Raw genomic sequence first — 17,345 nt, 5'->3', positions numbered from 1 at the left:
GACTCGAAGCCGTTTATAAATCAGTCAGTGAACAGACGAGTCAACTTTTCACCGCCGTTTGGTGTGTCGTTGTCCCCGTCGTCCGTCCGCCCCCCGCCGCACAATCGAAGCATTTTCAAAGAGATGAGTAGGATACAAAGGAGGCCTGAAAGGCAAGCATTTGCATTCCAATGGGTGATTGAGCGTCGTGCTCTACGCGCATTGCGCAACGGCCGTGTCTGGTGTTTGTCATCTCTCTTTTCTCAGTGTTTTCAAATGGATTTTTATACGACGTGAAAACTTGGAATTCCCCTCTCGGGTACCAGTGGCACGTGTCCCACGGACCGGCACCGGTCCGCGGGACACGTGCCTTACTGGTAGTCCATTCTAACTCTAGACGGGCCTGCCCCAAAGTTATTAGTGCAGCCACACCAGGCAGCCGGCGAAAACTAGAGTTCTCAACAGGCCCGAAAATTAAGGCCCGGCCCTACCTGGGCCCTCGACATCAAACCCTGTACACTCAAGACACTGCCTCTGCTGCCACCATTAGATCTCCATATATGGAGCTGACCTGTTCTGACATTCCATATGTTGATCTGACCTCATCAAACCCTGTACACTCAAAACAGAAACGGCAGAAAATGCATTTTCAAGTCGGGATACCAATGTTATCCAATCGGGAATGAGAACTGACATTTGAAGAGATGACATAAACAAATGAGCAGACAAAATTGGAATAGGGATACTGTAAAAATGAAGCTGATAAATGTACTGTATGTTCTGTTTATTATAGAGCTGGGGAGACCTATGTTACTGTAGTAACACTATAGTGATGATTAGACTAGAAAAGTCACAATTTTTAAAAAGTGCAAAGTCAGGCCCCTCCCACTAATATTGTCAACCTCTGTCCAATTTTCCTTGACTCTCTTGAAAAGTAATTTGAAATTTTCTATAACGCTTGAATAGTGTGGTCTTCTGCCCCTGCAAAGGAATTTATGTCTTTATAAACGATTGTAAAACATAGATTGGTTACGTAACCAACAACAGCCAATTATCTACTACAAACGTTATGCAAAGCTCGGCCAATCACGGTGGAAGTTAGGTAGGTTACTCCAGAAGAATAATAAAGTGTGACAATAACTATAGTAAGGTTCTGGTACCAGACTAATTACTATCACATTTTAAACCTTTTTTTTTATCCCACAAATTTGTAACCCATATTTTCACCCAGTGTCAATTATCTAATGTAATCCTGGGCGCTACACTTCCTCTGCCAACCTGGGGGGGGGGGGGGGGGGGGGGGGGGGGGGGCAGCAGCGGACTGACCTCATGCTTCCTTCTATGCATGAGGAGTCCAAGCTACTTCTTTTCATCTGACAGGGAGGAATTTCTCCGGACGGATTTAGCGCAATTTAACCTTTTCATAAAACACAAATATCACTTACCCACTTACACTTATGTGGAACTCTGGACCCTTTTACAGGTCCATTTGGTTACATTCTATAATCAATAAATTGTACAGTCCCAGAGTTAAATCAACTGTGGATTTTACTGTGTGTGTGTGTGTGTGTGTGTGTGTGTGTGTGTGTGTGTGTGTGTGTGTGTGTGTGTGTGTGTGTGTGTGTGTGTGTGTGTGTGTGTGTGTGTGTGTGTGTGTGTGTGTGTGTGTGTGTGTGTGTGTGTGTGTGTGTGTGTGTGTGTGTGTGTGTGTGTGTTCATGTGTTCGTTCCAGGGATCCACACTTGATAAACAATGAGGCTTTTTGGTGGGATGCATCTCACTGGGAGGTTTACTGTTCTCTGAGTGGAATATGAAACATTAGACTGGATGACCCAGAAAGAGCCGAGGCCTAATCATGAGGTCTGATTGTCTGAGTCACAATACAATACAATGGAAACAATATGTGACATTGTTGCTGTCGTTAAAGAAACATTGTATCTCCATATTTCAACTTCAATAATTCCCTACTTTGTCATACTATAGTCGGTGTCACACAAAAGTAGCAAAAATATTTTATGAATATATAATAACTACTACATTAATAAACTATAATAAACTTTATTTGTATAGCACGTTTCATGCATAAATGCAACTCAAAGTGCTTCACAGGGCAGAACATAAAAATAACAATAAAACACAGGCAAGCAGTTAGAGAGATAAAACAATGGTAAAAGAGTATACAAAATAAAAGCATAAAAACATAGATGGATGAAAAACAAAGCACAAAGCAAATCAGTCAGAACAGATGTTAAAAACTCAACTAAAAGCAAAAGTAAAGAGGTGAGTCTTGAGTTGAGCTTTAAACATATCTAGGTAGGCATTTGCGGAGGTAACATTGGATCCATTGGAACGCAGGTATTTATTTTTCTCCAATTCCTGGAAAGTAACAATTTTGGACACACACCCGATGGCAGCAATATATGCACATCGTATGTGTGTTAGAGAATGTAACTAGGTAAACATGTATTTAAGCGGGTTTTCTGCCTTTAATCCCCTCCGGTAAACGGTGCAGCATGCTCGGATATGAGGAAATGAGGATGGAAACCAAAATTACACATAAGCCGTTACAAAACTGTATAATGGAAAATAACTGAGCTGAGAGTTTTAACTGTATCATTCTGTTGTAAACATTTCCCTACAGGCCTGGAGTCTTCATTTACAAACTAGTAAACTGGTTATTCTGTAAACAGTTCTCTATTAGCATGGAGCCTATTAGCACATCTATACAAGCTCAGAATATGCCATGATACGACACGTTTTGAGCTCGTAGATCTGCTATTTTTGATACTTTTGTGTGACATACTTTTGCCCGACAGCAATGACCAAATAGGATACATAACAGCTGTCCCCACACAGAGAAATATATGGTGAGGATTAATTGGCAACAACAACAAACGAGCTTGTAGATCTTTGCTTCTGAGGGGGGTCCCTGTAACAACATATTTTATTTACAGATGGGGGGTCCGCGGCCAAATACAGATAATTCTGGGTGTCCTTGACGTGACAAAGGTTGAGCACCACTGACACAGAAACAGTGTTTTTCAGAAAACTGTTAGGAATTTAGGAGACAAACTGTTTAAGTGCCAGGACCGTAATCCCGTCTTATGGACGTCTTTGCAATGGGTACAAAAAAAACCAAAACGTCCTCTCTTTCTTTATAATGGGAGAATTGGCACTCAGAGCCTAAACTGGTGACCACCAGGTGGCGCTGAAGGAGTTGAATCGTCCTCAGGTCTAAATACAAAATTAAAACATCTAAAACCCAAGAGTTTGGTTCAACTACAACAAACTGCATTTCTTGGCCTTGTTTTGTTTTGTCTGTTACCTCTAAACATCTGTGGTAGAGTGGGGTAGTCACATGACAGTAGAGTGCATGTTAGGTCAGGGCTGGATTGGGACAACAACCCGGGGCCATCATTTAATGCCCAGTGCCCGGCCCATTTAGGATTAAAAAACTAAAGTGTGATCACATAGGCTTTGGTCACAATAGGTTTTAATTCATTAACTGGGTTAACAGACTAATGCATTATTGTTCGGTCTTTTGCAGATTCAGACAAGGCTCCAACCAGCCGTGGAATACAGGCAGACTCTGACTAGGTTTAATATGCACAGACTAAACTAAATGCTTCAATAAATGTTTATATTTACGAACTCAAACGTGCTTTTACGGGGTTTTTATTAATTCATTATTAAACACAAAATGCATACTATTAGCCTGTCTTTTAACTTGCTCGAGGTAGAGCAGGTCGTCCAATGATGGGTCGGTGGTTCGAATCCCGGCTCCTGTCTACATGTCGAAGTGTCCTTGGGCAAGACACTGAACCCCAAATTGCTCCCGATGTGCTGGTTGGTACCTTGCATGGCTTCCGCCGCAATCGGTGTATGAATGTGTGAAGTGAATGGGTGAATGTAATGCACAATCTATGTAAAGCGCCTTGGATAAAGGCACTATATAAATGCACCATTTACCATTTCTAATCGGTAGGAGTTCAACTCTTAGGGTGCGTACACACCTTTCCAACAGATTCCATCCAGCGCTGTACAGCATCTGTAAGTGTCATGGCCGCTCCAATGCATTCCTGATGGGAGTCACATGGTTGGACACAACATTGTGTTGTGTGCGGGGGAGGGGGGCAGTCGAAACACAGGAAAATGCCATACAGCTGCTTGTAGTCCAAAATGTGGACTACAAACCATATGACTTCCATTAGGATTGCATTGGGGCGGCCATGACACTTACAGATTCCATACAGCGCTGTACAGCATGTGCTGGAAAGGTGTGTATGCACCCTTACTGAACATCCAGCCTCTCACACAGCCGATGCAGCCCAAGGCTGTGTTGTCACAGCAGCTCGAGTAGACTATCATCAGTGTCATGAACTGGCTCACATCATGACAAAAAGGGAGACGACACACAGTATTAAACTTAACATTATTTTATTTATAACTAAAATAAGGCTTGAACGGTGCAAAATGTATGAGGTGTGAGTGGTCAGTGACATCAGTAGTGTAAAGTGTGTATGGCTGTGTGAACATGGACTGTATGTGCGAGTGCAGAAAGCAACTGAACTGAAACTACTTAAAACAAACATAACCAAACAAGCAGTGTGACCTGTGCAAGGGAGAGAGGGAGAATGGCCTCAGCCAGCCTGCTTTTATACCCAAGGGGATAATTGGGACCAGGTGTGTCAATCCCCAAGACACACCTCAGCAGGCTGGCACTCTCCTCCTACACAGGGACAGAGAACAATTAATATCCAACCAAACCAACCCCACAGGATGGGTCATCACATCAGGTTTGCACACAGAAATACTGTAGCTGAACCCATGAAAACGTTCAGTGAATGGACACTGCCCAAAGCTGCTTTACTCTTCTATTCTATAGTTGAGTGAGAGAGCATGAAATGCACTCAGACAGTCGCTACTCGCTAATAGAACTACATGTTAATACACATGGTGTGTGTGCATGTCATGGTGTGTGGGCTGTCCTGGCTGACTGCCTACTTACTAGATGTTGTCCAGAGTAGAACTCTCAGATACTGCAATTCTGCCATCCGGTGCCATAACTGAGTACTGCAGTTTAGCCAGACTGTTTTCCAGTTAATAGCAACTCACCTTCAATATGCTGTGAAATACTGCTAAAATGCTAAATATAATAAACATAATGACTCTGTTTTTTCTCTCTCTTCCAGCCGGAGCGTCTGCGTCCTCAGAGAGAGTTCATTAAGTCATTGATGGGGATCGGGAAGCGCTTAGCGGTCCTGCCCACCAAAGAGCAGAAGACCTCGAGACTGATCTCAGAGCTGTCCTTACTGAACCATAAACTCCCTGGTCGAGTCTGGCTGCCCACCGCCGCCTTCCACCACCATGTGGTCCGAGTTCCACACACACAGGCTGTGGTACTCAACTCTAAAGACAAGGTAAGCACATGTATACACTTATACAATACATACTGTGTGTTAATGTGTACACACAGGCTGTTGTACTCAACTCTAAAGACAAGGTAAGCACATGTATACACTTATACAATACATACTGTGTGTTAATGTGTACACACAGGCTGTTGTACTCAACTCTAAAGACAAGGTAAGCACATGTATACACTTATACAATACATACTGTGTGTTAATGTGTACACACAGGCTGTGGTACTCAACTCTAAAGACAAGGCAAGCACATGTATACACTTATACAATACATACTGTATGTTAATGTGTACACACAGGCTGTTGTACTCAACTCTAAAGTAGGGCTGGGCGATATGACAAAATCTCATATCACGATATAGAATTTATTTTATCACGATAACGATATACTCACGATATAGCATATTTTTTACGATACCTATTTTTTTATCTAAAAGAATTGATTTTTGTTCAGGTCGAGTACTGTACTTGGGCTGTACTGTACTGTACTGTACTGTACTGTACTGTACTGTACTGTACTGTACTGTACTGTACTGTACTGTACTGTACTGTACAAGCTCTCCTCCCTGGCCTCTGTCTGTGTTAGGCTGCACAACAGTGACACTTGGTGGTGACAATAGTTATGCTATTTCCGTGCTCGGATACAGGGACAGGGACACACATAGCTGTCTATAATGGTTGCACCACTCAAAAAACAATTAAATTCACATTATCCAGTCTACTTATATGAATATAATACTGATGCCCTTCCCATGCACAGACAGGCCCAAAGCAAGTACAAAAATATTACAAAATAAAATGTATATAATAATAATTAGAGGCTGAACTCAATTGTTCAGCCTCTGTAGACATTTTTAAAGCACAGCTCAAGACCCACTTCTACAACATTGCTTTTAATTGATCTTTTATTTTTTGTTATTCATGTCCTCACTGTATTGCATCACTGCTTGTTTTTTAATGTCGTTGCCTTGCTTTTCTTTTTTTCTCCATTGCTCTGTAAAGCACTTTGAGAGCTGCATTTCATGTCATGAAAGGTGCTATACAAATAAAGTTTTATTAGTATTATTAATAATAATTATTATTATGACAATTAAAAAGAAAAAAGAAAGAAATAAGACGTTGCCATTCAGACAGAAGTACAGGCCTGTGTCTGCATTAAATTGGCTTAAGGAAAAAATAAATATCTCATGTCACAGTTTGTCACTACAGTTGTTTCAGTTCATTTAAGCTCTGTATAGGGAATCAACATGTTCTGTTGTAGTTATAGTTTAGTTTGTTAAAGACGTTGGGCAGCTTAACGATGTTTAATTGACTACAGGCGATAGAGTGAGAGAGAGTGAGAGAGAACGCGATCTTGTCGTCAACTCTCCATGCCCACAGCTGTGCGTATATGAGAGTCTGGGACGAGTGGGGCTTTTTCTTTTCCTTTTTTTTTTGATGATCACAACAAAGTCAGCGTCTTGTGTTGTTGTTGTAAGCTGTTGCTGAATTAAGGACTTTTCAAATGGAATAATTTATTTGGAACAATAAAACAAGACAGACACGCAGCAGGACTGCACAGGTAAGAGGAACGTCTTCGTCTTGGAAGAAGTTTGCAGTGCACCCGACGACGGACAAGCTTATTGTTCAACTGTGTAAAACATGCGTGGCTCACGCAATTTATCAATTTGACCCAACATGAAACCTGCATTTATAACAGTGAATGACCGGTTACTTTAGGGCGCGTTCGGAAATAGCGCACTAGGCGCACTGTGCAATGCAAACTGATAGATGAGTTCGCTCCGGTGTGGTATTTCCGAACGTGCCCCTTACACCGCTCTGAATCTCGTCAGCCATCATCATCATCTCCCTCTTTTAGGTGCAAGCACCACCTCGGCTTGTGTTGTGGTCGTGTTGGCCTTAGAGTATATAATAGAGAAGACATCCGAAAGGTGTTGGCTCACTGTTTTCAGTGCGCGCGGTGGGCTGCTGGGCATGCCGTATATAAGCGCTGTGACGTAAAATACTGCCGTAAAGCGAAACGGCGATATAAGCGATATAGCTTTTTTTTCGTGATAGACATTTTCTATCGAAAATACGATATATATCGTCATATCGCCCAGCCCTACTCTAAAGACAAGGCAAGCACATGTATACACTTATACAATACATACTGTATGTTAATGTGTACACTGTACACACACAGGCTGTGGTACTCAACTCTAAAGACAAGGTAAGCACATGTATACACTTATACAATACATACTGTATGTTAATGTGTACACACAGGCTGTGGTACTCAACTCTAAAGACAAGGTAAGCACATGTATACACTTATACAATACATACTGTATGTTAATGTGTACACACAGGCTGTTGTACTCAACTCTAAAGACAAGGCAAGCACATGTATACACTTATACAATACATACTGTGTGTTAATGTGTACACTGTACACACACAGGCTGTGGTACTCAACTCTAAAGACAAGGTAACTATAATAATGTAAAGATGATCTTGCTATGTTAGATTACATTAGAATGAGAAGCATTATGTGATTAATGGAAGATTTATTGCATGCTTTGGGTCTATTGACCTTCGTCAGGCATAATCGAACAGTGAGATTATAGCACAGAATATAGGATTTCAAATTCAAAAGTAGCAGATCTACAAGCTTGTATACATCTGCTACTTTTGTTTGTTTGTGTGATACTGTATAATAATCAAGTAGGGCATTGAATTACGAAAAAACACAAAGTATGGAGATAAAAGGTTTCTGCCCGACAGCAACGTTATTCTAATGCAGACCTGGGCATTGTACGGCCCGCGGGTCAAATACGGCCCATGGGCTGACTGACCGGCTTAGTGCTTATAGTCACTAAGCCTATAATTTGAGTCAAATGTTTCACATTTAGTTTACCATTTTTGTAACCTTACCTTTTCATTGCCTAATAATAACATACTGTGTACTCGTACCAGCTTGTCAAAACAAAGCCATTTACTGCTTTTTATATAGAAATAAAATTGATATTTTCTGTTTCTCATTTGGCCCCCTGGGAAAAATACTTGCCCATCCCTGTTCTAATTCTGATTTAACGTATTCTAATGTATAACAGCACGTTCTTAATCATAACGTGCCGTAATGTCTTCCCTCCAGGCTCCTTACATCATCTACGTGGAGGTCCTGGAGTGCGAGAGCTTCGAGACCTCTCCGGTTCCGACCCGCATCCCAGACACCAGGCTGATCCGGACCGCCCGCTCCGCAGAGAACCTGGACTGCAACGGCAACGGCGGCGCCGGTGCCACCGGCGGCATCACGGCGGAGCAGAGAGCCGTGAGTTTCTCCACCGTGCCGAACTATGACAACGACGACGACGCCTGGGCCACCGATGACATCGGACAGCTACACGTGGAGGTGAGTTCCTTCCTGTCCGGAGTCTGGACTAGCACGACTGACTGCAACATTTGATTAAGGTACAACCCTCAGTATACCAATAATATAACTTGAGGAACCCAAGGTTCTACCAACAACGTTCAACATCCATTTACATGTCAAAGAAAATACCATGTTCATTTACAGTGGGAACCAACTTGTCTGCTACAATCTTTATTCATGGAACATGCATATTGGGAAACTGTTTGTGAGCTGTGTGTGTGTGTGTGTGTGTGTGTGTGTGTGTGTGTGTGTGTGTGTGTGTGTGTGTGTGTGTGTGTGTGTGTGTGTGTGTGTGTGTGTGTGTGTGTGTGTGTGTGTGTGTGTGTGTGTGTGTGTGTGTGTGTGTGTGTGTGTGTGTGTGTGTGTGTGTGTGTGTGTGTGTGTGTGTGTGTGTGTGTGTGTGTGTGCGTGCGTGCGTAGTTGGCAGAGGGCCAGGCCAGCAGCAGTGACAACATCAGTCAGTTTTCAGTCGACAGCATCACCAGTCTGGAGAGTAAAGAACCTATTTTCATAGCAGCAGGAGATATAAGGTAGGTACACACACTCTCACACACACACACACACATTGACTGTGATCATGTTATGTTGTTGTCTTCTGATGGTCTGTTGTGTTTCATGTGCCGCGTTGAAGGCGTCGGCTGTCTGAGAATCTGGCCCATCCCCCGACATCGTTCAGACGAGACCCGGAGGATCCATCGGCCGTCGCCCTCAAAGAACCCTGGGAGGAGAAAGTCACGTAAGGATTACATCATTTATAATAAATGTATATATTATATAATGTCTAATGATTAAAAAGAATTTAGACCATTTAGTCCTGAGGACGATTCTACAAATGCTTTCTAAATCCTGACAGTTTTCAGAAGAACCCATGTTTCTACGTCAGTCGTTCTCAAACATTTTCATGTCAAGGACCCCCAAGATTATATGTAATTGGCCGCCGACCCCCATCTGAAAATATGTAATACCAGTGACCCCCCCAGAAGCAAAGATATGATTTAAAAATGTTCGCTCTGAAAGAATATATATATATTCATATTCATTTGCGCCACATTTTTACGATTTTTCGAATATAGCAGACCTACAAGCTTGTAGCGCGGCACCATGAGCTTGTAGATCTGCTATTTTTCAATAGCTAAAGTATACCATAATGCTTAAAACAGATATGTTGAATTGCATTGTAGGGACACGAACATTGTTGATTTTCAACGCGTGTTTGTGTGTGTGTGTGCGTGTCTGTGTGATCGTGATCAGGAGGATTAAAGAAACGTCCCCGTACGGAGCCTTACCAAACTGGAGGCTTCTCTCTGTTATTGTGAAATGTGGAGACGACCTGAGACAGGAACTACTGGCGTACCAAGTACTGAGCCAACTACAGGTAACTACTATGATTACTACTGTTCTTACTACTGCCTTACCAAGTACTGAGCCAACTACAGGTACTAACTACCATTACTACTGTTCTTACTACTGCCTTACCAAGTACTGAGCCAACTACAGGTAACTACTATGATTACTACTGTTCTTACTACTGCCTTACCAAGTACTGAGCCAACTACAGGTACTAACTACCATTACTACTGTTCTTACTACTGCCTTACCAAGTACTGAGCCAACTACAGGTAACTACTATGATTACTACTGTTCTTACTACTGCCTTACCAAGTACTGAGCCAACTACAGGTACTAACTACCATTACTACTGTTCTTTCTACTGCCTTATCACGTATATACAGAGCCGACAGGTACCACAGTATTCATTTTCCCAACATAGTCATAGACAGTCTCATACTAAAAACTGTTTCCCCCCCGCTCTCTCTCTCCAGTCTATTTGGCAACAGGAGCGTGTTCCTCTGTGGATAAAACCATACAAGATCCTGGTGATGTCATCAGACAGTGGCATGATCGAACCCGTTCTGAATGCTGTGTCTTTACACCAGGTCAGTCACACACTGGAAACCACTTCACTTCAACTATGTGGTTGGCACCAGCCCCCCCCTCCCCCCCCCCCCCCCTTTGCGGCGGGTGATTGAATAGTAATTTAGAGGCCCAAGAAGTAAGTAACCCAAATAAAACAAATGCATTCAGGAGACACACTAGAGACGTCTGTTCTATGCTGCCCTAGATTTAGACACAGAACACTCTCATTGCTGCTGTTAACCTTGCATCTATCGACTGTTTAAGTGCTGTTATCTGGTTTAGAGCCTGCCTATTGTATGCGTTTCATACATACATACACATACCTACTGTACACGGCGAACACATAGCGTTTCTGTATCCTCACTAGACTGGATAGACATACAACAAACTGCAAAGCTAAATTATCCCAGTCTACTGCATGCCAAATAAGCAAAGTAGCAAACTAAACTTGCCTGGTTCATACATCTTTTCTTGTTGACACATCTAGCTGTAATACGTGTGCAAAGTAACAGTAGCATGTGAGACATTTCATTAGCAATATAAACCGTAACACAAGGCTACATTGTTTTGGTGCCAGGTAAGGCACAGCTTTATTTAACACTGCCAACATATGCATGCAGGAACCTGCAAATACATTTTTTTCTTTGCAACATTGCTGCTGCTGAACTGATGTTTTGGTTATTGCCGTTTTAGTTCATTCTGCACCCGACTTCTGTTGTAAACAGTGCAGTACTGAAAACCACTTCCATCACACCTACCTGGAACCCTGTCAGATCTGAAGGTGGATCTGAGATATTATGACCCAGAGACGTTTGTCTCTGTAACCACATGGATCCAGCAAAGAGTTTATGTGGTTAAATAGTCTATGTAGATTGAACCACTGAGATTTTTTTGACCGTATGTGATTGGAGGGTGTGTGAGGGTGGCACCGGTTTCCCATAACGGTGTAGAATTTGCCACTGTATAACACTATAACACACTGGAAACAGGCTCAGGTAGAGAGTAGAGTAGAAACACTGAAACTGCTATAAGTGGTTAAAAATGCTATGCATCCGTCTGTCTGTCTGTCTGTCTGTCTGTCTGTCTGTCTGTCTGTCTGTCTGTCTGTCTGTCTGTCTGTCTGTCTGTCTGTCTGTCTGTCTGTCTGTCTGTCTGTCTGTCTGTCTGTCTGTCTGTCTGTCTGTCTGTCTGTCTGTCTGTCTGTCTATAATACTGTGCGTGTGCGTCTGTCTGTCTGTGTTGTCAGGTTATAATACTGTGCGTGTGCGTCTGTCTGTCTGTTTGTGTTGTCAGGTTATAATACTGTGCGTGTGCGTCTGTCTGTCTGTCTGTCTGTCTGTCTGTCTGTCTGTCTATAATACTGTGCGTGTGCGTCTGTCTGTCTGTGTTGTCAGGTTATAATACTGTGCGTGTGCGTCTGTCTGTCTGTTTGTGTTGTCAGGTTATAATACTGTGCGTGTGCGTCTGTCTGTCTGTCTGTGTTGTCAGGTTATAATAATGTGCGTGTACGTCTGTCTGTCTGTTTGTGTTGTCAGGTTATAATACTGTGCGTGTGCGTCTGTCTGTTTGTGTTGTCAGGTTATAATACTGTGCGTGTGCGTCTGTCTGACTGTTTGTGTTGTCAGGTTATAATACTGTGCGTGTGCGTCTGTCTGTCTGTCTGTGTTGTCAGGTTATAATACTGTGCGTGTGCGTCTGTCTGACTGTTTGTGTTGTCAGGTTATAATACTGTGCGTGTGCGTCTGTCTGTCTGTTTGTGTTGTCAGGTTATAATACTGTGCGTGTGCGTCTGTCTGTCTGTCTGTGTTGTCAGGTTATAATACTGTGCGTGTGCGACTGTGCGTCTGTCTGTCTGTTTGTGTTGTCAGGTTATAATACTGTGCGTGTGCGTCTGTCTGTCTGTCTGTGTTGTCAGGTTATAATACTGTGCGTGTGCGTCTGTCTGTCTGTCTGTGTTGTCAGGTTATAATAATGTGCGTGTACGTCTGTCTGTCTGTTTGTGTTGTCAGGTTATAATACTGTGCGTGTGCGTCTGTCTGTTTGTGTTGTCAGGTTATAATACTGTGCGTGTGCGTCTGTCTGTTTGTGTTGTCAGGTTATAATACTGTGCGTGTGCGTCTGTCTGACTGTTTGTGTTGTCAGGTTATAATACTGTGCGTGTGCGTCTGTCTGTTTGTGTTGTCAGGTTATAATACTGTGCGTGTGCGTCTGTCTGTCTGTCTGTGTTGTCAGGTTATAATACTGTGCGTGTGCGTCTGTCTGTCTGTTTGTGTTGTCAGGTTATAATACTGTGCGTGTGCGTCTGTCTGTCTGTCTGTGTTGTCAGGTTCGTAAGCAGAGTCAGCTATCCATGCTGGACTACTTCCTGCAGGAACACGGCAGTTTCACCACAGAGAACTTCCTCTCTGCTCAGAGGAACTTCGTCCAGAGCTGTGCGGGTTACAGCCTGATCTGCTACCTGCTGCAGGTCAAAGACAGGTACCTGTCTGTCTGTCTGTCTGTCTGTCTGTCTGTCTGTCTGTCTGTCAATACAAGCTTTGGCAAATTGCAGTTCTATAAATAAAATATTAGTACTGAGGTATTTATTTATTTAATTTATTGAATTTACAGCCCTGGTCAGTAACATGGTAGCCTCGGACGTTTTTTTATTTCCAGGGAGAAAAAAGAAGTCTGGGACTGAGTCCATTTCAAACGTACACACACACACACTCCTCTCTCTCTCTGTCGCTCGAATTAATTAGTCTCATGTCGCGCAGCTGTGTCTAGATTCTCCGGAGCTGCCTATCCCATAGAAAGCATAGGTGGACCCCAGTCTAGTAACATGGTGGCTATCTTTCGTTCTCTATCTCTCTCTCTCTCTCTCTCTCTCTCTCTCTCTCTCTCTCTCTCTCTCTTTCACTGACTATCTTTTAATTGTCTCCACCAGGCCGAAGGCATGGGGGGAGAGTATGTTTTGCACTCCGTCCGTCCGTCCGTCCGTCCGTGTGTGTGTGTGTGTGTGTGTGTGTGTGTGTGTGTGTGTGTCCGTGAGCAGCTAATCTCGGACACCGTTAACCCGGTCGATGCCACATTTTGCACACACACTCCCTGGATGCCAACGATGATCCTCTGCCCCAAACTTTCCAGAACGGCCTGTTATAGCGCCACCAGGAGGCCGCTTTGTGCAAAACAAGTTTTTGCACAGTACACCTACAGATTTTGTCCAAACATCACGCAAATTGGTACACAGTCTCTCTAGAGCCATTCAACGAAACCGGTCTTTCAGATTTCTGATTTCAGACTCCATCCTGATTGGTTAAGATTGGCTTCCAAGGTTCACAGGAGTGCTCAGTTTCAAACAAAATGCTGCAAATCATGAACATATCGCGTGATTTCCGTGAAATTGTGCACCCACATTCCCACTAGTTTACTTTTGTTGCCCTTTTATCCAACCACCAGATGAAGGCAAGCTGCAATGTCCTACATTCCTATCCTGGTGGAGACCTGTGCCCAGAAGGGCACTTTTTCTAGTTTTTTATGTTTTTTTGTGGCTTTCGCCTTTATTTTATACTTTCACTGACTCTCTGTCTCTCTCCCTCTGCAGACATAACGGGAACATCTTATTGGATTCCGAAGGTCATATCATCCACATCGACTTTGGCTTCATTCTGTCCAGCTCTCCTCGGAATCTTGGCTTCGAGACGTCTGCCTTCAAACTCACCGCCGAGTTCGTAGACGTGAGTGTCTGTCTGTCTGTCTGTCTCTGTTCATCTACTAGAAGATGTTGATGTGTGTCTGTCTCTGTTCATCTACTAGATGTGTGTGTGTGTGTGTGTGTGTGTGTGTGTGTGTGTGTGTGTTGCCTTACTGTAGGTGATGGGTGGCCGTGATGGAGATATGTTCCTGTACTATAAGATGTTGATGCTGCAGGGTCTGATCGCTGCCAGGAAGCACATGGACAAGGTCCTGCAGATAGTGGACATCATGCAACAAGGTAACCTTTTAAACCAGTATGATTACACATGAACAAATGCCTCCTAAATGACTACGTGTCCAAGAGCCCCAAATTGATATATATGGACGTGGTGGACCTTGCTCACCTGCTTTGTGAACAAAATTGCACAAGGCATATATGACAAATAACTTAAATATACAAAGACGTGACTGTAGCCAATAAAATAAAAAGGCCGTATGTTGTTACACGTGGAAAATGTTTGAAAATATGAGCCTGTAGATCTGCTATTTCAACCATTTTTGAGCGGCGCTAGCCACTCCTATGCACATCTTTGTGTGTATGTGTGTCTGTATGAATTTGATCAGTTGATTGGCTGAGCATGGAATGTGATGTATGATGATGAGTGCCGCTCACTTCAACACGAGTGTCATTTTTGAAAAATGTTGAAAAAACAATTCAGATGAATTTACACAGATTCTGACCGGGCCAAATAATCTCAGATAATCGCGACAGGCCTAACTGACTGAAAGGTTTGGTGTGTTTGGTGGCCCGAGTCGGCACTTCATCCTGTCCTATACGACTCTTCTCTCCTTCTCCTTATCTCCTATTCTAGGCTCCCACCTGCCGTGCTTCCACGGCAGCAGCACCATCCGCGGCCTGAAGGAGCGCTTCCACATGAGCCTGACGGAGGAGCAGCTGCAGATGCTGGTGGAGCAGCTGGTGGACGGCTCCATGCGCTCCATCACCACCAAGCTCTATGACTCCTTCCAGTACGTCACCAACGGGATCATGTGAGCCACCACGATGGGAGTATTATATACCCCGGCGCGGGAGAACAAACCGTGGGATTGTTAACGGACGTGGCACACTACACCTGCTGGGCTGCACCTGTAGTACTAACACACCTGCACACCCTGGATTACACTCTTTAACTACTACACCTGCACACCTGGACTACTACAGCTAGTCTACAGAGTTATTGACAGAGAGAGTATAATGACACTCCCTTAAAACTTCCGTTATCAACAAACAATATTCGATATTCAATCATTTATTTGCCAAAATCAAACGTACAATTGATTTGGGATTAGTACGAGAGGAACGCAAAAAGTAATGACATCGGGGGTGGGGGGGGGGGATCACAAAAACATTGAGTCCTCACAACGGGTGTCAATAAGCATGCGCAAAATCTATGACAAGCTATGTGAACGAGTTCAAAGAGTGGCGTGACTCTCTCTCTCTTTCATTGGGTCTGGCCCGAAATATACCAGATGGACATGAGATCCTACATTATATGATGTCTAAATACACACACATTACTTACTGTCTCAGCATGTTTTACCCCAATTACAGTTCCAGTACCCTCCCCTACACACATGCACGCGTACACAGACACGGTGTTACCCCCCCTTCCCCCCAGCCTTCTACGATGCATGGAAGACTGGGAACAGCATGGAATCATGAGAGCACGCAGGAACGTCGGCGCTGCATGTAACCTTTCCTGTTCCCCCACCTCTGCGACGACTCATCACTTTTATGCCTTGGCGGGAGAATTCACCTCTTCCTCTCCTCTCTCCTCTGCTCTTCACTTCCTTTCCTCTGTATTCTTTGGACCGAGGATTCTACGTTTTAGAATCTAAATGGGGTGTGTCGTACCGAGGGGGAGGAGACGAGACTTCAGGTGACTTTTCAACAAAACGAGAAGGATGACTCTTTAAGTGACAATACAATAGCTCTCCATCAGAAAGCAAATACTTTATCTATTTGCTTCGGGGCTTTATTACTTTTAATATTAAATATTAAAAGTAAATATTTGACTGTGTGAGGAAAAAAATGTGAGAGAGAAAGAAAGTGGAAGGATTGAAACTGAACACTTTTGAGTCGGTTTTGAAACGTGGATCTGAACTGGAAGACTTTATTCATCTCGTCAACGTAACCTTTTACTGTTCACTTGTTTTTATACGTATTCTTCAGTTTTACTTCACTTATTTGTCAACAGTGGTAGCATTTACCATTCTTTGTTAGCATTCTCAAACCGCATGGCTGTGCTGGTCAGTTGGAGACTACCCATAAGTCGGACCTCCCATTAATTAAGTGACCATTGCAGTGCTAGTCAAACAGAACATGATGTTACTATGCGGTTCAAAGTACAAAGGTTGCTTTCTTACTATAACATGTTTTTGTTTTGTTCCTTAATTCTTTGATTCAGCATCTGAATCGATGGCTGTCGTTTTCATTTCAAGCAAAGTTTGACATTCCAACAACAGAAGCGTGGCCAGGACCTCGGCGGGTCAACGGAAAGACTAATAGTTCTCAAGCTGTTTTCATTTTGTGGACCCCCATAACTCAGAGAGTGTACAAATGGTGCATTTGGTTCCATTTGTACCTGCAAGGGTCCATCTTGAACCCCCTCAAGGAACCTGAGGTGTCCCTCCTGGAGCCCACTTTGAGCATACCAGTAATACGCCTTAAAGGCGATAAAGCGACTGCTAGGGCAGAGACAGTCTACCGGAATAATGTCAAGAATGGGTCAAATGAATTCAGTAATTAATTACTAGCAATTAAACTCTACGGTCTCAGCGATATTGTCAGGGGGTTGACTTTGTGTCGTCACAACTGTAAATAAACTTGGAATATTTTGGAATATTTGGACGGCAGTAACATTAGCGTCAGT

The 17,345-nt window shown here is 43.3% G+C and overlaps 1 protein-coding gene across 1 annotated transcript in view; it reads left to right on the top strand.

Moving 5' to 3' along the window:
• Nucleotides 1-15,483, top strand: part of LOC310873202 (phosphatidylinositol 4-kinase beta-like) — a 31,130-nt gene extending 15,647 nt beyond the window's left edge. Inside the window, exons 5-14 of the mRNA XM_083785528.1 lie at nt 5,172-5,399; nt 8,542-8,799; nt 9,241-9,350; nt 9,452-9,556; nt 10,072-10,195; nt 10,644-10,757; nt 13,064-13,215; nt 14,321-14,453; nt 14,590-14,710; nt 15,285-15,483. Coding sequence (XP_083641654.1) covers nt 5,172-5,399; nt 8,542-8,799; nt 9,241-9,350; nt 9,452-9,556; nt 10,072-10,195; nt 10,644-10,757; nt 13,064-13,215; nt 14,321-14,453; nt 14,590-14,710; nt 15,285-15,466 — 1,527 coding nt within the window. The 3' untranslated portion in view covers nt 15,467-15,483. The remainder of the gene's footprint in view (nt 1-5,171; nt 5,400-8,541; nt 8,800-9,240; nt 9,351-9,451; nt 9,557-10,071; nt 10,196-10,643; nt 10,758-13,063; nt 13,216-14,320; nt 14,454-14,589; nt 14,711-15,284) is intronic.
• Nucleotides 15,484-17,345: the final 1,862 nt, after the last annotated feature.

Source organism: Protomyctophum parallelum (assembly GCF_964188405.1).
Source record: "Protomyctophum parallelum genome assembly, chromosome: 1".
NCBI lineage: Eukaryota > Metazoa > Chordata > Actinopteri > Myctophiformes > Myctophidae > Protomyctophum > Protomyctophum parallelum.
Note: the sequence above shows the minus strand (reverse complement) of the source record. Positions and strands in the feature narration are given on the sequence as shown.